This window comes from Dermacentor variabilis, chromosome 5 (genome assembly GCF_050947875.1).
Source record: "Dermacentor variabilis isolate Ectoservices chromosome 5, ASM5094787v1, whole genome shotgun sequence".
NCBI classification, from domain to species: domain Eukaryota; kingdom Metazoa; phylum Arthropoda; class Arachnida; order Ixodida; family Ixodidae; genus Dermacentor; species Dermacentor variabilis.
In genome coordinates, this window is record NC_134572.1 from 48,290,418 (window position 1) to 48,312,899 (window position 22,482).

The following is a 22,482-nucleotide window of genomic DNA, read 5'->3' on the forward strand; positions in this document are numbered from 1 at the left end:
CTCAGTCCGGGCTCAGGCCATCCAGGCATTATGCGCGATGAGACAGCCTTTCCACCGCTGCCCGGGCCCGCTGGATTGCCCATAGTTGGTCGTGTAGATCCGAGCTAGTTCAGAAGGCTTAGCCATTGCCCCTCGAGAAGGTTCGATTCTATGTTGTTCTCTATGTATATTGCTCTGATCTCTGTGCATTTCCATAAGATGTGTGCCATGTCTGCGTGTTCGTGCTTGCAGTGCTTGCAGCTCGCTTCCGGGTAATGTCTGGAATTTGCCCTGTTCAAGTGTGCTGGGTGATCGGAAGGTTCTGGTTTGCAACCTTCTCCAATCTGTTTCTTGAGATCTGTCGAGTTGTTTGTGCGGTTGTGGGTATGCTCCGGTTTGTTTCCTATAGCGTGTCAGTATGTCATGGTACGTGACCAGTCTGTCCCAGTTGTCTTTTAACCCTACTTCGTCGTCGTCACCTCCTCCGTGTTCTCCTTCGCTTCCGCCGCAGTCCTGGTTTCCGCAGGGAATGCGAGGCGTTGGGCCGTCACTGACCGAGCCGTGGTAGGTTTGTTCTCGCGCGGCTCGGTGGGCCTTCTTGTTGAGGTTGGTAGGGGTGCTTAGGCCTTCTGTGGTTGCTTCCCCATATGTACTGGGATCCGTTTTTGGCATTCGGGTGTGATTTTGCCGTTCTTGAAGTCTTCTGCTCCGCGGTTCAGGATTATGGCCGCCTTGGTCAAAATCGAGCCCTTTGTAAGGTTCCAAATGGCCGTCTTAGAGTCGCTGATTATTCTTCTATCTTGTTGCTGAACGTTGATTACAGCGAATGCGATTGCTCTACTGCGGGCGCAGCTGAGTGACTGATCTGAGCCAATTAAGCCATTAGTATGAAAAAGAAAACTGCTTCTATAATTCAGTATTGACCATACGGATTTGAAAAACCATTCCTAATTTCGTGGAGTGCACAGATAAAAAGCTAGAATCGACGACACTACGCGCTATCAACATCCGTACGTTGCCGTTCTCGAACGCTGCCAGTCGCGGTCCTCGACACTTCTCTAAATTAAATCTTACTACGCATATGGGTATATTTTTGCGTATTGTTGTGCTGTCTCATAATTTAGCTTTCGCGAGGTGCATTGATTGCCTTGTATCCCATATGGACAGCAAGCGGAGGCCCCTTCAAGGAAGCAGCTGAACGAGGCAATCGCCTCGTTCAGCTGCCAACGGTGTCAAAACTGGCACCGGCGTCTCCACGCGAAAACTACGCGTCCTTTAAGTGAGCGATCATAAGCGCAAAGTCCTAATCTGCGTCTGCCTTACGGAACAAATTAATTGTGTGCATGAAGAGAATACGAAGAATTGTAAAAAAGCAGCCATAACGACGCTCCCGTACTACGGTCTCCCGCTCGCTGTTCTCTAAGGTGTGTGTGGTCGCTCATATCAGCGTGACTCAGAATGATGCAACGGTGCTTACGTGTGCAAAATCTGCGTGTTTTGATATATTCTGACATTTATTGATGTCACCGATAAGCGGCTAGGATACGCATTTGGGCTGATTTGTTCACGATTACCAGCAGCATTATATCTCAAACGAATGACGGGCGGTCGCTGTACCTGGGGATGTAAACAAACGCGCCTGTCGGTGCTTTGGACTATCCGCGGCGTTCTTGCGGCATACATATGCAGGAAGTCGTGCTGCACATCTCACTGTGAATATGCGAAGCGCTTCCCTTAGAACGGGTAAGACAGTTGAAATTGCTAGCACTGTGTATAAAATCTGCAGTTAGGCCTACCCTTGGTCTTGAATGATGTTGCAGCGCGCTATGTTGCGCATGTGCACCCGTGGTGGGAAGTCGAATGCGAACGGCGATTGGTGGCTCTTCATCAAAATAATAGCTGTCACTGTGTGACAGATCCGAAGAGCTGGTGCAACGGACGTTGTCAACCGAACGTCTGACACGGTCACGAATCAGCGGAGCGTCTGCTCTTCGCCGGTTTGTTCGCCCCGCGGGTGAGACCGGCACGCATATCGGAACTTCCCCGCGGGGTTACCCCTCGTGACATCACAGTAAGGGGCTCGTTCGGCAGCTTCGTCAGGTTGCAGTTTCTTTCTTGCACTTTCTTGCACTTTTTTTTCCTTATTTAAAGTTATTTTCAAATTTGTACAACGGTTCTACTATCTACAACGGTACAACGTTCTACAACGTGTTCTCAGGAACCGAAATATTCTGTTACCTTGGCATGAAAAAAAAATTGCCGGTATTGCCCTTTAATAACGCGAATAAGCACGCTCAGCGGCATGAACCGAAATAAGGCGACTTTTGCTAGCATGTTTTATTGTGAGCATTGTATGTCAAGGTTGCGACGATTAATGGTGCACATGACGTGAGCAAACGTGATCTTCTTGTTATTTCTTGTGGACAAAGCTGCAAAAATAAACATAACATAATATTAGGCGCCGTATATTCGATAAATGTGTCTTACAATAAGAAGGGGTAAAACACTGGGGTATAGGTACATAACAAAGGCATTAGTTGGGTAAATGCTTTTTGTAATGAGGCAGCCGTCTTTTCTTAATATAGGCAACATTATCGCTTATGTTACTTCAATGATTAGTCGCACAAACATCCATGAGGCCATCAAAAACGTAACTGCAGAGGCACACTGCCCTGTAATTCCGACTCTGCTGTGATGTGAATAGTGTAAAAGGTGCGGAATTTAATTTAAAAAGTTGAGAAGAGGGGCCGGCAAAGCGAAATCTTGCGGCGAGCAGTTTTCGGCGGTCGATACACGTATTTCCGAACTGCATTTCCTTTCTTTCTTTCTTTCTTTCTTTCTTTCTTTCTTTCTTTCTTTCTTTCTTTCTTTCTTTCTTTCTTGCTTTCATTCATTCATTCATTCATTCATTCATTCATTCATTCATTCATTCATTCATTCATTGACTTATTCAAGGCAAATTCTGTATAAAAGTGTCTCGGGGGTCCCGGCTAAAGGCTGAGGAACTGCCGAGTTTGGCGTACGACACAGGTAGCAAAGTAGCTACAGGTTACAGTGTAGTAGCACAAAGAAAAAAGTACATGATGAGTAGATAATCATGCTAAACAGGTTATGAGCAATCAAACGAACAAACCGAGTTCATCATACATACATATATAATAAGTGCACACACGAAAGAAGCGGCAATCCTAAATAAATTTGTAAGAGGCACTAATAAATAAGCACAATATTCAGAATTTTAAATATCCGGAGAACTTTAATTGTTATTCTTCAACTAACAGTTTTCTTGTTATTTTAAAAATGGTTTAATGAAGTTGCACGCTACAGCAAATCTAGTGTGGTTGTGTTCACGTGGCATGTTCGATATTTGTGACGCTATTTGTTCTCGCTGTAGTTGATGCGTATTCTAGGTTTGTATCTCGAGCTCCGGGGTAGTTTCTACGGGGTTTGCTTCACATAATATGCATTCAAGAACAGCGCTGCATCTCTGATACGGACGTAGTATCTTCAAAAAGAATATGTGCTTGTATAACTAACTGCTTAATAGTCAATACTATGTACCTTGTAAATTATGCCTTTGTGTTTGCGTAGAATGAAGCGTTAGAAATTGCCCGTATGGCACATGTTTGTAAAAATAGAAGGGAATTCATGTTTGAGTCAGCCGTTGTTATACACACCAAGGAGCAGTATATGAGGCGTAAATGCATGAAAGCACGGTAAACTTGAAGCTTAACCTTCGATAGTGCGTAATGCCGTAGTCTATGTAAAATGCCGATTACTCTGTAAAATTTTCTTTATCATATCAATGTTTTTCTGCATATTTTAAATATTGTGGCTTTTAGCATACAGCACAGTCGACTTTCTTCATTTTTTTCAAGAAAGAGTGGTCCGCAGGAAGCCACCCTGGCCTACACTTGAGCTGCTATAGCTCTCGGAGAACTCAAACAAAATTCGAGAAAGAAGTATCTGAACGCAAAAGCCACAAATGATTGTGAGTGTATCCCATTCAAGAGGGGTAATCGCGAAGATGAACTGAAGATTGTATTGTTGTCGACCACTGACTCAGGTTTATAAATTGATATGTATGAAATTCTGGTTACTACTTCAGGTTTGAAAAACAGGCAGATTCTTTTAGCTTTGTGTACGTACCTGGAACTTTATTTACGCTTAAACATGTATTTCCAATATTTTAAGAACATTGCCTAAAATATTTCTAACCTTATGTTGAAACCATTTCAAAGTATTGCTAGGGGAAAAAACGCCTATGTACCGTATAGTGATCAAGTGCTCATATTACTAGTTACACCTGAAAACAAATTTACTTACCTGAAATATGCTTAACGTGGATGCAAATATTAGACGCAAGCATTTCTGTTTGAAGCGCCCTCTTCAGCAGCAACATCCTCAGGCCGACCGCTTTTTGGCTAATGAATTTGCGAAAAAGAAGCACAGCACATACACTTCTTTATAAACTTCACCGATTCTGGCCTCTCTGCGACACTCTTCCATAGGTAGAATACCATCAAATTCGCAATATGTAACAACAAATAATTCTGAGACCCGGAAAACGTCGACAGAACGTGTTGCATAAACGAACGTTAACTGCGCAATTGTTTTTTTATTAACTGGAATGCTTTAAAACGTGTGTGGAAATTCTAGGTGTAGAGCCATTTTCAGGCTATACGTGAATAAATTTTATTCATTTTTTATTTTTGTTAGGAATATTTTCCAATACTCGTGGCGGTGTCAGTATTGCAGAATGCTTGAATTTTAGTGAATGCCGAAATACAGAAAAACCATGGGTTAACTTAAAGCTGCCAAAGGGGCAACTTGAAAAACTGAATGTTGCAGAAATAGTAGATTAGTTTTACTCCGTGAAGACAGGCGCAACACTTGATTTTAATTAGGTGGCATGTCTGGCACATTGCCGTTAAGTATCACCCATTTTTGCATCCGCGTTCAATTGTCCCGCTTCTTCCGTATGACCTTCGAGTCGTCACCATTAACTAATTGTCGGGCGCCGGAAGCATCACAAAGCTAGTCATTTATCTCAGATCAATATTTTTTTTTCTATTTCACTGTCATGTGAGCATCCATTTGTAATTGTGCCCGTACGCGCAGAACTCTGCTCACCGTTCTCACTGGCGATTTACAGATTTTTAAAAATTATTTAGGCTTTAGAAAGCCATTAATGACCTTCATACTAGTATGTCTGTCTTAGTGCAGACAAAATATTGGAACAATTATAAGGGCCATATAAAATTACTACGAACGGATGCGTGATAGGTAAGAAAAGTTTTCCGGAAGTGGTCCAGTGTAAATTCAGTCGGTGCATATAGGGAACTCTTTTACACTAATTAAAGGGCATCTCAGATAACAGTATTGCGAATATTCGTATCTCCTGATTGCTTGCATGCGAAAGGACATGTATTTGATTAGAAGAATCCGAAGCATGAAGCCATTTACTCACATATGAGTGTCCTGGAACAAGTGCCCGCTGCTGCTTCTTCACCCTGATTCTAAGGAAAGTCATAATATGATAAGTTAGGTACTTGTATTTCATTTTTTGTGCATTGTGTACTGCCTCCTTGATTTTAATGCTTAAGCGTTATTTAACAAGTACCGCAGGAAAATCTGTCCGTCACGGGAAAGCCTAATGCCTTTCATCGGCACAAAAACGCGTACTTTGCGAATATAAGGCATTTAATCGTTATAATCGTGTAGACGTAAATTTTCGGCAACCTTATAAGCGATAAGGATCAATTAAAACAATATAAAAATTAAGTTGATCAGATAATGCATATAGGGATACAGAGGGCTCCATATTAAATGCACGTGGAAGCTGCTTGTAGATACGGTGGGCCAACTCAAATTTGCAGTTGGCTAAACTTGAAATTTGGGGGTTGGCTACCTTATGTTCGGGGGTGGGCCAACTTGAAATTCGGCAAGAGGATGGTTAGGTGAGCTGGTTAGTAATGCATTTTAATAAAAACTTAGAATGCTAAAAACACAAAGGACCTATAGAAGAAGAACCACACGTTTTGGTGTGTGTGAGCGCGTGTAGGGTGTGTTTCTTCTTCTACATCCTTTGTGTTTTTAGCGCTCTACGTTTTCATTAAAACTGAAATTTGGGGGTGCACCAACATGAAATTTGGGCGTGGGCCAGCTTAAATTTTGGGGTGGGCCAACATCATATTTAGGAGTGGCTGAACTAAAATTTAGGGGGGCGAACTTGAAATTTGGGAGTGCGCCAACTGAAATTTGAGGGTACGCTTACGCATACTTAGACAACATCAGTGGAGTCCCGCCTACATTTTTACGCCGCAGCGTACATGTCCAACCTGTGAAATCGGCGAAGTGTTGTTTGAAGCCGCGAGGGAAGCGAGCACCTGAAGAGGAAGGCACATGGAAGCAGAGAATAGAATCGTGCGGCCGGGAAAGCACGAAGGAGCGCGCAGAGGATGGATGGATGTTATGAGCGTCCCCTTTGGAACGGGACGATGGGTTGCGCCACCAAGCTCTTGCTTTTATTGTGCCTAATGTCCAACCTAAGTTTTAAAAAAAACACTGTGAACTCCCACAACCAAATTTTCTGATCCCCTATTGCGCACTGCTGTACGTCTCCATTTTTTGTCGTTTCCCTACTTTTATTCCACCAATCCTCCAATCGCCTCTTACTAATCCCTACTGCGGCAATGTTTCCTTTTCCACTGCTCTCGCAGAACCCAAGGGCTTCAAGGAGGCAAGTGGTGCCTAAAGCGCGCAGCAAAGCAACGTCACCTAGAGGGAAGTCTAGATGGAGTTGGGCGAAGCAAGGAAGAAGAAATGATGCGATATGACGCGGAGGAGGAGGATGGGCATAGGCGCGGTAGGTTGACCTAAAGCCCCTTAAACTTCGTAAAGTAGCGACGCTCTCCTCCTCCGCTTTCACTCCTCCTCGTTTCTCGTTTCTTTCACGCTCCCTCCTCGCCGTTACGCCACATGCACCGCTTGAGCGTAGCAACGGAGCCAACATGCGCTCCTCCTGACTCCGCAGACACTTCTCAAGCGAAAATGGCGCTGAAGCACGACTGTAAACAAACGAAGCCGGCGCGGGGGCCCACGTGATGCTATTAGGCCAATAGAGACGCGGCGTCGACCACGGTCAGAGCGCGCGAGGAGGAGGCAGCATTCTTCAAAGCGTGGCGATAGTTGGCGAAATTTGACATTCTTCAAAGCGTGGCGCTAGTTGGCGAAATTTAAGCTGCTTTAGGTTGACCTCCTCTGGCAGTTGCTACGGGCTCTGTGTGCGGTATGGACGTACTGCGTTCTCTCGTGATAACGTCGTCCTCAGGCTGTACGCTGTATGTGCGAGTGGAAGCGCGCGACACTGAGCACCCCATATTGAAAGCGACCTGTGATGTGGACAAAGTGCATGGTTGCGCAGGCCTCATCTTAAAAGCGATCTGCGATGTGGAAATGTGCGACGAGTGCTGTAGCTTCGTATGCGCTGTGCTTTCTACGCTTAGTTCACGTTGAAGCGAGACGCAGCACGAAGGTCAATTTGCTCGCTGTTGCTGCCGCGCTTCCTCACTCAAGTATTTTGGCAGCGAGTTCCCGCGCTCATCGAGTGAGATGTGTTCATGTTTACCTGTGAGCGCGTAACACGGTGTCTTAGTTAATTCAGTTAGTGAGCCGTTGTTTACAAGTTTACACAGCCAATAACACTACTATCCTTATTTAGTATAGCTGTCTACTAATTTGCTATCGCAATCGATGCTTCGCCTTTCGGGCGAAACTGCGACTTTTGTTTCCCTCCTCGACTCCTTAAATGAACGGTTCTGCTTACTGTGGTATACCGCTTATAAGAAGGATAAAAAAGCGACAGACACACATGTGCGCACCGTAACCGTAACCACAATGCAGCAAGCAGAACGATGCCATACCGACTAGCCCCAGTCGTAGCTTTATTGATCCTTAAAGGAAACACAATGGTAACCTAAGTGGAGCGTAAATTTCACAACCTTGTTCCTATATTACTGCAGTCATGATTTCTAACCAGTGAAATTCGGCAGAGGCAAGAATTTATTAGATTTTATTAGAAGAAAATGTTTCTTGGTGGGCCCCCCTGAGGTTCACAGGGAAGTCTGCCCAAATGTTTGCATTTCGAACCCTCACTGAGCGAACACTGCAGTGATATATCAGTCACCGCCGATCAAACAGCCTTCCTACGTTTAATAAAACCGTTGAAATCACCACTTACCTCAGAATGATGTTTATCACTGCAAAAGCACCACACAGGAAGAGCACTCCCATAATGCTTGTCATCACAATCAGCCATCCTTTCGATCCTGCGTTATGGACAAAAGCTGATTTGTACCGTTTTTCTAGCGTTGTTTTCTAGGTAATTTATGCGCGTTTTTCCAGAACGATTAGAGCTCAAGTGAACACTTAGATATTTATAATTTGGTGCTTCTGCCCGCCGTGGTTGCTCAGTGGTTATGGTGTTGGGCTGCTGAGCACGAGGTCGCGGGATAGAATCCCGGCCACTGTGACCGGATTTTCATGGGGGCGAAATGCGAAAACACCCGTGTACTTAGATTGAGGTGCACGTTAAATAACCCCAGGTGGTCGAAATTTCCGGAGTCCTCCACTACTGCGTACCTCATAATCAGAAATTGGTTTTGGCACGTAAAACGCCATAATTTAATTTTTTAGTTTGGTACTTCTACAGCGAAGCTGCGTCTGGCTACGTTCTAGCGGATCTCGTCTCCGTGGACATAGGCCAACAATTTTTCGTACGTGGGCCGATCCCGAAGATAGGGCGATGCCGGGCCGACCAACGGCGGAGGGGAAGCAGGCGTTAAGAAATCCCCCATAGGTGGGCCGATCCCGTAGATAGCGCCATACTGGGCCGGCCCGCACCGGAGATGCAGTTCATTAAGAGGCCCACATTCCCAGCTTCGCAGACCATCCTTCTTCACAAAGTGGAAGGGCACTGAAAATTTTCCAGATGGGTCCCACCTATGCAGTAGTGGCGAGTGTTTGTAGAGTTGCTCTTCCGTGAAGTGCATAAAACCTTACACTTCTTACAGCAGAACTGTTTAGCCTGTAATTCGTAGGGATTTTTCGTCTCCGCGTGCTCACACAAAGAAAAATGTGGGTCGTACCTGGAGGCAGTGCAAAAAAGCGAGAATCGCACTGTGTACTTCTTCTCCAAGAGGCACCACATACGTCAGCAGATGGCGCCATCACTTGACGAATACGGCATCGCATGACGTCAAGTTTGACGCGATGACGTCATCGTAAAACATCATCAGGAAAAATCATCAGGTGACGACGCCGTTATTCTCGCATATTCAAATTGCGACCCATAAGCTACCACATCTGCAACTTGTGTGTAAGTCATACTTTGCGAATGTTCTGACGCAATTTACTTTGTGAAGTTCATTTAGTTGAATTACGCACTTGCGCTTGTCGGAAGGCCTAGAGGAATGAGCGTACGTGTATGCTGTACTTCCACAGACGTGCGTGCGCGCGTCACGGACGTCGGTGGTGGTGATGGTGCTTGTCTAACGTCGTCTAACGTCGGTCGTGCCTGTCTAACGTCGGCAACAGCTTAGCCCTACATCCAATTTCACAGGGCAGAATGTAGGCGAAATTTTTCTTTATTAGGCTGTGTCTGCCAGTTTCCACACCAGTTGGAAACTTTCACAATGATAGACTGAATAGTGAGTGTGTCTGAATCAGATTCTATGACTATAAATTATGCAATCGTCGGCGAATGACCTAATATGTGAGTAAATTGAACCTGATAGATTATTTATACAAATATGGAAAAATAAAGGATGCAAGACTGAACCTCTTGGAACTCCGGATAAAACTGGACTGAATAACGACTCGGATTCGTTTGCAGTGACAAATTGTGATCTGTTTGTGAGAAAGTTCTCAGTCCATGTCTAGATGTGTGGGTCTAAATTAAGTTTACTATGTTTTCAGCAGCAAAGAGTCTAACAAAGAGTTTAACGTCGTCTAACGTCGGTCGTGCCTGTCTAACGTCGGCAACAGCTTCGCCGTACATCCATCTTCATAGAGTGAAATGGAGGCAAAATTTTTTCTTTAATAGGCTGCGCCTGCCAGTTTCTACACCCGTTGGAAACTTTCACAATGGCAGAATGAATAGTGAGTGTCTGAATGAGATTGTATAACTATAAATTACGCAATAGTCTGCCATCCAGAGCTCAGAATATGCACGTCAAATTTGGGCTGTTCAGAGAGCCAACGATGCGGCGGTTAGGCTCGGCCTACCAGTCCCCACGTGGGAGCGGCCCGCAGCTCTGCCCTAGGGCAAAGCTTGTTGAGTTGAGTTGTTGTAGGCTACTCGTGGGATTAGCCTTGCAGTTGCTGCCGGCAATTGCTCCACCGTAGCGACACTTAAAATAAATAAATCACGTAATCAGACACAGACCTCCCCATCACAAATGGTCACTCCTCAGTTCACCCTGTGCAAGCCAAATCCGTGTCCTGTAGGTAATTTAACAGAAGGCGAGAGACCTCCTTCCTACACAACCGGATCCCGCGCGGGAAAACAATGTCCTGAAGAGAACTGTGAGGAAGTCCTGTGTTCTTGAGGGACCCGAATAACACCCTCCTTTCCGCGTTATACACACTACAGCACATTAGGTAATGTTCTATGTCACCGCACACACCACACGTTGAATATAATGGTGATAACGCCAGGCCAGTCTTACACATCCACGCAGGGGTACGAGCAGAGCCCGTGCGAATGCGTAGCAGAACCTTGTAATTAAAGTTCTTTGTCTGTCTGTCGGTTGATGACCTAATATGTGAGTTAATTGAACCTGGTAGATCATTTATACAAATAAGGAAAAATAAAGGATGCAAGACTGAACCTTTCTTGAACTCCGGATAAAATTGGGTTGAATAGCGACTCGGATTCGCTTGCAGTGACTAGTTGTGATCTGTTTGCGAGAAAGTTCTGAGTCCATGCCTAGATGCATGGGTCTAAATTAAGTTTACTATGTTTTTAGCAGAAAGAAGTATGAGAGACGGAAAGCTTTCCAGCCGTCCAAGAAAATACGCTCAATTTCTATCCGTTCTCTAAGGTAGTAACAACGTCGTTAATAAAGGCGGTAAGTTGAATTTCGCAGGAATAATTTCTGCGGAAACCATGTTGACGTCTGGTTAAAAAAAAGTATTAGGCGGCCGAAAGTTAACCAGATAAGTATAGATGGTGTGTTCCGCCATTCTACATGTCATACTAGTCAGCGATATAGCTTTGTAATTTAACGGGTAATTAGTCTACAGACATAAACACTGGAACAACTTTATCCACAGTCCAATCCCTCAGGGATGAATGGCAAAGACAAGATGTTAAACAAGGTTATACGAACCTTAGGGTTTCAGCTACCATTGTGACTATACTTTGTATTGCTAGCACAAATCGAGATTTTTACAGAGGATCTGCTAGAACCTCGCTGGCTTTCTCTTGACGTCCACAGCGTCGCCGAGCTGGGGAAGAAAGAGCTGAGGGGGTGTGAAAGCAGAGCATAAAAATAGCATAGCGTAGCATAGCGACGTGGCGAGGGCGGGTGGAGCCTAGCGAGGGAGAAGAAGAGGCTCGGCGGGGACACAGGTGGTGTGACGTCATTCCTATCCGATAAGAACCCTCGTGCTTGCTTCTTCAGTCATCTTTCTCGCACTGGAAAAAAATTATGTGTGACTCTGCTATCGCAAACACCAGAGACCAGAGGAGCTGGGGAAAGCCCAGCAAAAGTTAATCTAAGTGTGCGGTTTGGCACTACTTTACTGAACTTCCCCCAGCTCCGCTGGTCTCTGGTGGTTGCGATAGCAGAGCCACGCATAACTTTTTATGATGAATGGGGTTTGCTCTTTTCTGGCGAAATGTCCAATTTACTCAGCTGTAATGGCTATATGTAAAGGAAACCAAATTCCAAGCATGGAGGTTGATGTAAAGCGATCCGAGTTCGATAGGAGACTGCATCCGTAAGAAAGACCAAGGTTCGCGCACGGAAACTGAAAAAAAAAAAATCACGACCAATGACAAAAAACGTTCACTTACCTTTGCTGACCACATTATTGTCAGTGTATGGGCCAGATTTCAGGCTTACGGCGTTTGCAATCGGCCTCGCTGCACTGGATGAAACTGCGATTTGTTACAAAACAGTAAAAATCAAACTACTGCGTAAACAGGAACGCAGTATTTTTAAAATTAGAAACTATAAACATTTTGACTAAAGTGGCACCTAATCACAATTTTATGATACTGGTCATGCTATAAATGCATCACTAACTCCGCCTCAACATTTCAATTTGCGACATACTTTCGAGCGCATTTAATTAAAGCTTCGGCGTGCACCTTTGTCTAAAGTGCAAAATATACTAATACAGCATTCAGTTATAGCACCATGTAGGCCATTACTTCCGTGATCCGTAGACCTTAGCACACTTACTTTTTTACTGCGGCTTGAGGCAGATTGCTTAAAGACCCAGAGAATTCCATAAGATTGCCGCAAAACCCCTAAAGCACTAAAAACAATTTAGAGCGCCTGCCGTATACTAAGTATTTTCGCAAATTCGGTATCGTCGAGTTGCTCGGATACACAATGGTGCATATTGAAGGTTGTTTAATATCGTCGTCCTCCCGCCCCCACACCCTCACTGGCTACTTCATTTTTTTGTGTGTGGCGGAGGAAAAGAGAAAAGGTGTGTACTGTTAAAGGCATTTCATAAATTAAACATTTGATGTAAGGCTACTGCTTACCATTAAGGCTCTTCACTTTCATGAAGATTCCATGGCCAAGCAGGCCCTGGCCCTGGCGACCAGGGATTGTAGACCGATGATATAGAGCTGCGAGTGCGTCTTCACTGTCGTGGAGGCCAAGGCCAAACCTGACTTTCACGTGCCCATCTCTGCCCGGAAATAATTAAGGTGTGAAAATAGTTAAGGCACAGTGATTTCCGATATTCGTAGGAGGACAATTTCTTTTTTCTTCGAAGCTCTTTCTGAGAAATTTGTGTGCATTTGTAGATTTGTTTTACTCATCGGCGGGAAAAAAAAATGCTTTCCTCTCGTGAAACTCTCCACTTCGCGCGACCCGCCGTGGTTGCTAAGTGGCTATGGTGTTGGGCTGCTGAGCACGAGGTCGCGGGATCGAATCCCGGCCACGGCGGCCGCATTTCGATGGGGGCGAAATGCGAAAACACCCGTGTGCTTAGATTTAGGTGCACGTTAAAGAACCCCAGGTGGTCAAAATTTCCGGAGTCCTCCACTACGGCGTGCCTCATAATCAGAAAGAGGTTTTGGCACGTAAAACCCCAAATATTATTATTATTATTATTATTATTATTATTCCACTTCGCGCGCTTACGCAGAACTGATTTGCCATAATACTTGATGTATAGTGTGTGTTCAATATCGAAGCTGTAGTGCCTCGGAATAGTTTTACCTAGTTGGGTTCTGTACCTGAATCGAAGTAGACAATACCGTTTTGTTTGATCCGCCGCGGTTGCTTAGTGGCTCTGGTGCTAAGCTACTAAGCACAAGGTCGCGGGATCGAATCCCGGCCACGGCGGCCGCATTTCGATGAGGGCGAAATGCGAAAACACCCGTGTACCCATACTTTGGTGCACGTTAAAGAACCCCAGGTGGTCCAAATTTCTGGAGTCCCCCACTACGGCGTGCCTCATAAAAGTAAATCCCCATAATTTTAATGTTTAGTTTGCCCCCGTCTGAATGCGGGCACATCTGAAGGGAATATGCCTTTCAGTCTCATGCTTCGTTGTGAAACTCCATAAATCTATATGTATCAACGATAGGTAAAAAAAAGGTAATATAAGCCTATAGGCACCTTCGTTTTCTGTTTTATAGCATCAAAAATCTAGCAATGTTTCCCGTAGAACTCTGAGACCGGTCTTTCCTTTCCAAGCAAATTTTCATTCTCTTTTTTTTTCATGCATGTCAAATAATTGTCGCTACTTTGCGTATAACAGCTTCGCCTATTTCATCAACCGCCAAGGCACAGCAAGGCAGTATTGAAAACAACCATTGTACAACAGACCTACACAAGCTGCTGTAGCCTGCATTCGTGTTTGCTGTGTTGCCGGTGAGCCTATGCTTTGATATAGTGCGGTGATACTGATCGTCTGTGATCATGTCTCTCTGCTCTCTCTCTCTGTCTCTCTCATTCCTTATCTTTCTATTCTACCTCCACCTACCCTTCCCTAAGGTGGGGTAGCAAACTGGATTTTTCGTTCTGGTCAACCTCTCTGCCTTTACCCTTTCCTCTGTCCCTTGACATGCTGAAATTAGATTACCCAGCAACTGCACCACTTGTAAAGGCGTTTATTAGTCACCGGCATTTGGGATTGACCGTTAGCGCAGGGCTCGGACTCTCAGGACGAGCGAGATTCAGGAGCAAAGGTGCTGAAGTGGACGATCCATAATTTGGCTCCAATCCTTCTCTACAGTTGTGTAATCTTGTATAATGATCATCGGACTACGACGTACGAATAAATAAAACGACTTCGGCATTACAACTCGCTCGCATGAAGAAAAGTCCATTATTTATCATGAAAGAAAGACTTAGTTTACATTTCTGCAATCAATCAAACCAAGGAAAGACCTCGGAAATCAACAAGGTTCATGGAAGTAGCAATGTTACAAAAATTTGCACCCCTATAGCCCCATTCAAGAATATACATATGCAGATCTTAGAACCAAGGGGAAAACAAATTACAATATAAACACGGTGTAAAAGTTCGCAACTGTATAGACAAAGAGCTGCTGAGCATAAGGAAAATAGTTAATTTAGTGAAATTGATATGTGGCCTACTTTGAATCTCCTTCAACAGTTAATGATGCTTAATTTTTGCACTAGGCTCGCGTTTCGAGTTTGTTACTCTAAAGCATTTCCCTCAGTGAGACTAATTTTGCATTCTCAGGCAGAAATGGTAGCGAAAATCTGCGAAAAACTCAGACACAGACCTTCGCACACTTCGTTCATCTTTTTACTAGGTAATAGTGACAGGAGAATTGTTTTCACCATCGCCCTTCTTTCGAAGTGACCCATGATACATGATGAACTACATCATAATAGGCGACGTCTGTGCACAGCCATTCACACCTCAGAATGCTAAATTAGCGGCAGTGAATTTTAACGTTCCACTGAATAAATTCAAACACGATCATTCAAGAAGAAGATAATAAAATAAATTTGACTTCGAATTCGACTGCGTGGCAGTTCCCTATAAAACACACACAATAATATCAACAATTCTTTCTTATTTATACATCTTAGAAAGTTAGACTAACTTTCTGCAAAGATGGCGTCTGTCAAAGACATTCAACGTGAATAGAAGCTGACTTTTCGTAACTCGTGTTAAACAATTAATGAAGTGAGAATTGAACGTTGCAGGCAAAGTAAGTATGACAAAGACGCTTCACTTGGACAACACGTTTCCATTGTCGTTAATTAATTGAAGATAAAGAACGAAGTAATATTTCTCTGCGTATACGTCTACCATTCACACAACAAGGAAAAATGCACGTGCTTTGTATACATAGCAAGAAAAAAAAATGGCCAACATACCCTTCGCAGACAACGTTTCTCGACGCTATGTGTTTGTTTCCTGTTTTTAGCCGTACCTGTAAAAGAGGCAGCCCTTAAAATTTGGATGACTAGAACAGTCAATTATCACGGGAAAAGTACGCCGTAGACCAACTACTGCACGACACTGTGACAACACTACAGCGTGCAATACTTTATCAATTCATTGCGGACTTCAAGCGTGGAAGCTTCTTTCATAAATTTTGTGTGAATGTATTTTCTGTGGAATTTCCATTGAGTAAAAAATGGTAGAGTATGGCAATATGTTTCTAGATCACTGCAGCAATGTTTTCGAAGCCGAAATTGACTCTGATATTTTGAAATGTGCTCTTCTATGAAACCTAGGACAACGGAGTGTGGCTAGGGTGTTCTACTGCTGAGCGCGAGATCCAGTATTCTATACTGGCACGCGACGGCTGCATTATACGAAAGGAGGAACTCAGAAAAAGCTAGCGTGCAAATCATAGAGGCAAGTTTAAGAGTCCCAGGTGGTCAAAAATATTCCTGAGCCCTCTACTACACCGGCTCTCATATCTATAGTATTAGCGCTGCTTTGCGTTGTTATACCTTGTCAATTGGTCAGTCAAACAAGGGAGCACAATATTCACAAATACTCACCAAGTCTGCAATTTCTTCCGCACTTGGACACACTTTCACGGCGCTATAGGTTGTGTCAAAATCATCGGGGATCTCGAATTCTATTTCAACAAATTTAATTCCCTCTGCAAAGTAACGAAACACTTTCCTCAATAACAGCACCAGGGTATAAAACGTCCGCATAAAAGTTTCATCAAAAACGTCTTTTGATTGTGGCATACCTTCTGTGCAGATGTCTTCCGCGTTGAATGCCTTGGGATAATTGCACGTGCAAGTTTCAACTTTGTTCTCTATCTCACATGTTGCCTTCCGCAGTTCACACTGCCTGGTTTTATCTTCACTGCACGTACCTGCAAATGAAGGCACAACCCGCCGATCATTCACCCGATGAATAGGATAACGTTTACCCAGAAGCTCCCCAAGGGGAGTAGTTCATTTAAAAAAAAATAAATTGAGAACACTGCTTTTCCAAGCGGTCATATTTTCTATTATGACAAAGGACTACGAAACAAGGATGTTTGCCTTTTGTAGCAAGTTTATCATTGCTATAACCTGTCCCACGTTCCAATAAAGGCAGGCACTCATGTTACAAGATATAAAGTACAATGTTTTGAATTCAGGTGCTCTCTCGACTAAGAGTCTCCCCATATAATCAAGTGCTGTCTTTGAGGCCAGTAAGAGTCCTGCAACAACGGGCTGGGCAAAAAATTTGGTATGTGTTTACTCATACCGGTAACTTCGGAATACACATACCGCTTTGGACAAAGTGGGTAACTGGATCATTGTGTGAGTTATTGAATGATTTCAATTAAATTCGAATGATCATGCCTAATATGTTGACCTTCAGTACTCACTTGAGCACTTCGTCCCATCAAAGCGCTCATTCTCCTTGCAGGAGCATTTGGGGACTCCTTCCTCCGTCAGGCACTCCGTGTAGCCAGAAGTCGCGCAATTGTTTTTCTCCAGCGTGCTGCACATTCTTCTCTCTGTATCCGCAACGAGAAAAAGTAATTGCTACAATAGTTGGTATTCTGAAAAAACACTCCGTTCTTGCGCTTTGTAGATCCCCACATCAAAAACAAGTAGGTTAAAGAAGACTATTGAAGAACAGAAAACTGTCCTAAACGTTTTTTGAATATGTCGTTAGTTTTACGTTTCACTACGCCGATCTGGTGAAGCACAAATCTGTTCTTGAAGGCTAAAAGAGTCAAAGAAAAGAGAGAGCAGACTACTGCGATCTTGCGGAATCAGAGCGAATTTCTAGGAAATCAATTTCATTCGAGAGGTACGATTAAAAATTTTCGTTGCCTGATGCCAATTATTCAGATAAAATTGAAAATGTTTCCAACTATTGAGTCATTAGCTTCTCCGCAAAGAATACTGTAATTACACTTTGCAATTACACATACACGGTGACTTTAAAAATCTATGCCCGCGTATGATTCACCCGTTTAAAACATTGTCCACATGCATTGCTTGCGAGCTTCGCCTTATGCGCTCTTAGCAAAAGCCGTACTTTACCTAAACAATTTTACCCTCGCATACACATCAGCCATATTGTTCCTCTAATATCACCAAACTTTGATCTCAGTGATTGTTATGGCTATTCCAGTACGTCTAGGTAAAAGTTTCGGTGTTTAGAAGAAACGCTTAAAAGCCCCGGAGTGCTACGATAGGCAATAGACAGCAAAGGTCATAACTAACCCACTCGCTTAGAAGTTTACCTGGTAAAGCTCTTTACCTGGCATCGCTTTACATGGTTCTCATCTTTTCACGTAATAACAACAAGGTGCCTCATTCGCTTCACTGAGGAACAGGAGGAAGTTGTTGCGTACCTCGTGTAGCATACAAAAATTGAGAGAAAAGAAGGATGCAGCAATTATATGCAAAGATAATTATTCAGCCCGAAACTTTAATGTTTTGCCATTGATTACACTTGACAATTCCTCTATTTTCAGAAAATGTTAAGTCCGTGTAAGTCATCATTTGCTCGGGAAAAATCATAAACATAGCGGATAACGCCCGTGTAAAGCTGATGAATTTTCCTTTTTTTACAATCACTGTAAAAACTATAGCACTTGAAACACTGTCGGCACACTACCAATGAGATGCGTCACGGCATGCTAACTTTTGAGGCACGTTGAGGTCTTCATGCATGTTAGACAAACTTCCTACGTGGTTCGTAAAATACACTTGTGACGCTCTATAGAATTATCACATACGTATCATTTTTTTTTTACAAATTCACACTCAGCCTAAACTTTATCGCAAGTGGTGTCGTGATATTTACGAAAGGGAACACGTGAGCACATGACAAATAGCTCCCTCATCCACATGTGTAGTCCGGCGCTTTGAGTGGACGCGAAAACAAAAGGAGAAGAAAGCCCGTTCCGTCCCCTGCTTGCACCTCCGTTAGAAACGTTTATTTTATCGTTTTTTTTTCGCCACTCCAGCGAACAAGAACGATCTCAGTTAAATTTGAAATGGACGCACTGTATATATCGCAGCTTTGCAAGGAATCAGAGTAAACAGTGGGGAATGACAGGCATACCAAGACTGCCTGTATGATGCTTCCATTCTCCTTTGCTCGCGTGCGGTTTACAAACGGAAAGAAGGAAACCTGCCCAGAAGGAGCGCAGGCTGTAGAAGAAACGGCACCACTCTCGTGCTTTCTCTTTACATGTCGCCATGTCACGCGGCATTCGCGACAGGCTGCTCGCTACGAACTCGCATGCTTCCTTTCATAAAGATGACACCTCTACATCACCCACAACGTTCTCCCCATATACCATGAAATAAAAAAGAACGTAACCGTTTGAATAAATAAAAATAACCATAGAAATTACTATATTCTATAGTAACTAGTATATCTCGGAGGAGAGAATTAAGGTAGGCATTTAGCATCACTCATACATACTTTCGCACGTCAACGTTGCTGGATTGAAGGCTTCATTGGCACCGCACTTGCAGCTGAAAGGCACGCTTTTGTTTCCAGGCGTGCAGCCACCCTGGCAAAACTGTCCAGTTTGGTTAGCCGTACAGGCATCTGAAACAATTGTTGGTTGCTGATTAGTAAGCCTTTGACGGCAGTTGATGTGGTGCTAGATGCGGCGGTATACGTACAGTTACACACCTTATACCGTTTAAGGTTTAGCCTAACATCAGCAAACGCGATAATGGTCTAACTCGCCTCCTAAAGGCTAGGCGATGCTATGCGCTCTCCCTCCAATGACAGCACAGAGCCGCAGTCATATTACGCAAAACTCGCATCCCTGCAGCACCGCAAGGTGGTGTCTTCATCCGCGCGTCTGGGAGCACCTCGCCAAGGGCGTTTTTTTCGTACGGGTGCTCTCGCTTCAGCGACGGGTTGGTTGTTTACCACGCGTGCTATTTTTGTTTGTGGGAGCCAAGGCGTGCAAATAATGGGACTTCAGGACGTGAAAGAAGAGCAAAGCTAGGTGAGATCATTGTTGCGCAGCAGAATTGAAGCCGAACGAATCGGCCAGGCACGTGTTCGTCACGTCAGAGCACGCGGCAGGTTTTAGTGTTCCTTCTCCGACGGCCATGGAGGAAGGAAAATTATATAGGAGAGAGCATTACGTCACGCAGCCAGCCTTATCAAGAGAACGCTTCGTAAAGCAAACAACAGCCCAACACGTGACCTCTTGCGTCCAGATCGCGGACCAAAAATTGCTATTTCCTGAGACGTTTGTTTCCCAGTAGCCATGCCAGTAGTTTCTTTCGGTGTGCGCTTGTTCAGCTGCCCTGCCGTGGCACTGCCTGCAAAACGAGCACACTAAAACCAACCGCGCACTTTGACGTGTAATCACGTGTTGGGCCACCACTGGCCCAGCAGATTTCGGCTTCAATCGCGTTGCAGTATGCTGCCTCCTCCTGTTTCCTTCCCCCATGCTGGCTGCAGAGCTACAAGCAAAGCAGCGGAACAAGTGCGCATCGGCTGAAAACTACCGGAAGCCAAACATTCTCGGCCAATAAACTGATTCCAAGGTGACACGTGTGGGGCTTATACTGCGAGGGAAAAAAAGAGAATGGCTTCATGAAGAGTTTTCTCGGCAAGGCTGGCAGCGGGACGGAAGGCTCCCTCGCGTTTTATTATATTTCGTCATGCGGAAAAGCAACGGCCACATAACTTACGCCGCGTCACGCCACCAACAAGGGCGCCAAGTGAAGACACCACCTAAAACAGACGGAACTTGGCGTTTGTGTATACATTCGTCGAGAATAATTCGTTTAGAGTTGATTCTACATAACTTGTGATCCCCATTCTTTTTTATTTTTGTTTTTGTTTCATCAGTAAAAAATCTGTAGCCTCTCGGTCCTCAGCTTACAAGCATATTCAGGCTCCTGAGCCTCAGCCTGTAAACGCATTAGTTACGGTTACAGCGCACAAAACACATTAATAAATTTTGCCACGGTTCATCAGGTGCATATTTCCAATAGCTTTATATGTAACTTCACCATATCGTGCAATGTAATGAAGCGATAATATTAGCACATATTTTAATCGTAAAGTCGATAAACATGTAGCCCCGAAATTTCATTACGTAAATCATTCTGAGCGAGCCACACAGAGTTCACACTTCATGTGATCATTATTAAAAAAAGTATAGAGCAAAAAATTTCGTTTAGCACTTTACGGCAGGATAGTGCCGCTTCCATCCAAATAATGAAAGAAATGGCTACACGTTGACATCCTATATAGGACACAAACGTACGTGAAGTGGTTGATCATGCCTTTAAGTGCAGTTCTTCCCTTTAACCTATGGGATACGTTTATTGCGACAGCAATTATAAGGACACTTCAGGCGCGTTTTTTGCCATCGCCGTCTCCACGATGTTCCGTATTAAGTCCAATCGCTATAACATCGTCGCCGCGCGTCGTATGCTGTCTGTGCGAGTAAAAGCGCACGAGGGAAAAGCACACGAGGAGCCATAGGCCGCGGCTCAATCTGGCGTGCGGCGAAAGCGCAGAGCGAACCCGCCGTTTTCCGTCGTGCGAAAGGCCGTGGAGGGATGGGCGAGAGGGGGATAAGGGGCGGCGTTGTGCACCGGCAGTAACTGCGCATTTCGTGACCAGGCACAACAAGGGGAACTGACGATCGCGTCTCAATCTCGCGTGCCCTGATGGAGGCAAGCGGGGAGGCAACGCCTTAGGGAGGGGGGGGGGGGAGGTGGCTTCGACTCCACCAACAAGTGTGACTTTTTTTCTGAAAGCAATACAATTAAGAGTTTTCTAAAGAGGTTTGTTGAACCACGTTTGCGTGTTTTGGTTTGGTAGCTGCTTCTTGGACATACATGCTAGTTTTCTACATGTTTTGATATAAGGCTGTGGTCACTGCGTGTGGTCGGTCTCATGTTGCTGCCAATGTAATTTTCATTTTACAAGTGCTGGTGCCTCGTAGAATTCTTATTAACCCAGTAGAGAAAGCTTTACTAGACTAAGAGTCTAGAAAATTATGCAGACATTCGGACATGTGGAGTCAGAAAAGCAGTAGGTCCAAATACAGTCTGGCCTATCACCGTTTTTCATGCGGAGCGCGTCTCCATAACAAGAAAACGTTCTTAGTGAAACGTCCATAGCAAGCACGAGCATGAATAGCTCTGTACGTGTGTGCAATCCACCGTGGTAGCGTAACAGCTTGGGCGTTGCGCTGCCGAGCCTGAGGGAGCGGAATCAAATCCCGCCCACGGCAATCGCATTTTGTTGGCGGTGAAAGGCAAAAGCGCCCGTGTAACATGCATTAGGTGCAGGTTAAACAACCCGAGGTGATCAAAATTAATCCGGAACCCCCGCACTACGGCGTGCCTTATAATCCTTTCGCTGTTTTGGAGCCTCAAGCCTCAGAAAAAGTAAGAACGTTAAAGAACCCCACCTGATGAGAATTATTACGGACATCCCGCTGCGGCGTACCTCATAATCGTATCATGATTCTGGCCCATAAAACCCCAGCATTTATTTTAATGTTACGCGTTGGTGCACTTGCGCGTTTCTGCGCGTGCAAGCACGGCAGCTGGCACATGGCATGTCTATGTGTCCTCGTGCACACGAGGCCACGTGGGAGATGCGCCTGCATGTGTGTACTGCTTGCAGTCAGTTGCAGCAAAAGTTGTCTGATGAAGACACTTGCTTTACGCCTAACGTATAGCGACGTCTCTGCTTCCCTCCTTCCGCAGAAGAATGTGGGAGTATCTGCGAAGTACTTGTGGCATGACCGTCTGCGGATTTCTTACACGGGGGCATTCGCGGTGCGAAAGA

General features: G+C 44.5%; 1 protein-coding gene across 1 annotated transcript in view; it reads right to left on the minus strand.

Moving 5' to 3' along the window:
* Positions 1-2,299: 2,299 nt before the first annotated feature.
* Positions 2,300-22,482, minus strand: part of LOC142582550 (uncharacterized) — a 40,244-nt gene continuing 20,061 nt past the window's right edge. Inside the window, exons 7-17 of the mRNA XM_075692400.1 lie at positions 19,123-19,251; positions 17,060-17,191; positions 16,427-16,555; positions 16,227-16,330; positions 15,591-15,646; positions 12,764-12,912; positions 12,062-12,145; positions 8,222-8,309; positions 5,450-5,498; positions 4,306-4,403; positions 2,300-2,408 (exon numbers count right to left, since the gene is read on the minus strand). Of these exons, the coding sequence (XP_075548515.1) occupies positions 4,335-4,403; positions 5,450-5,498; positions 8,222-8,309; positions 12,062-12,145; positions 12,764-12,912; positions 15,591-15,646; positions 16,227-16,330; positions 16,427-16,555; positions 17,060-17,191; positions 19,123-19,251 (989 nt within the window). The 3' untranslated portion in view covers positions 2,300-2,408; positions 4,306-4,334. The remainder of the gene's footprint in view (positions 2,409-4,305; positions 4,404-5,449; positions 5,499-8,221; positions 8,310-12,061; positions 12,146-12,763; positions 12,913-15,590; positions 15,647-16,226; positions 16,331-16,426; positions 16,556-17,059; positions 17,192-19,122; positions 19,252-22,482) is intronic.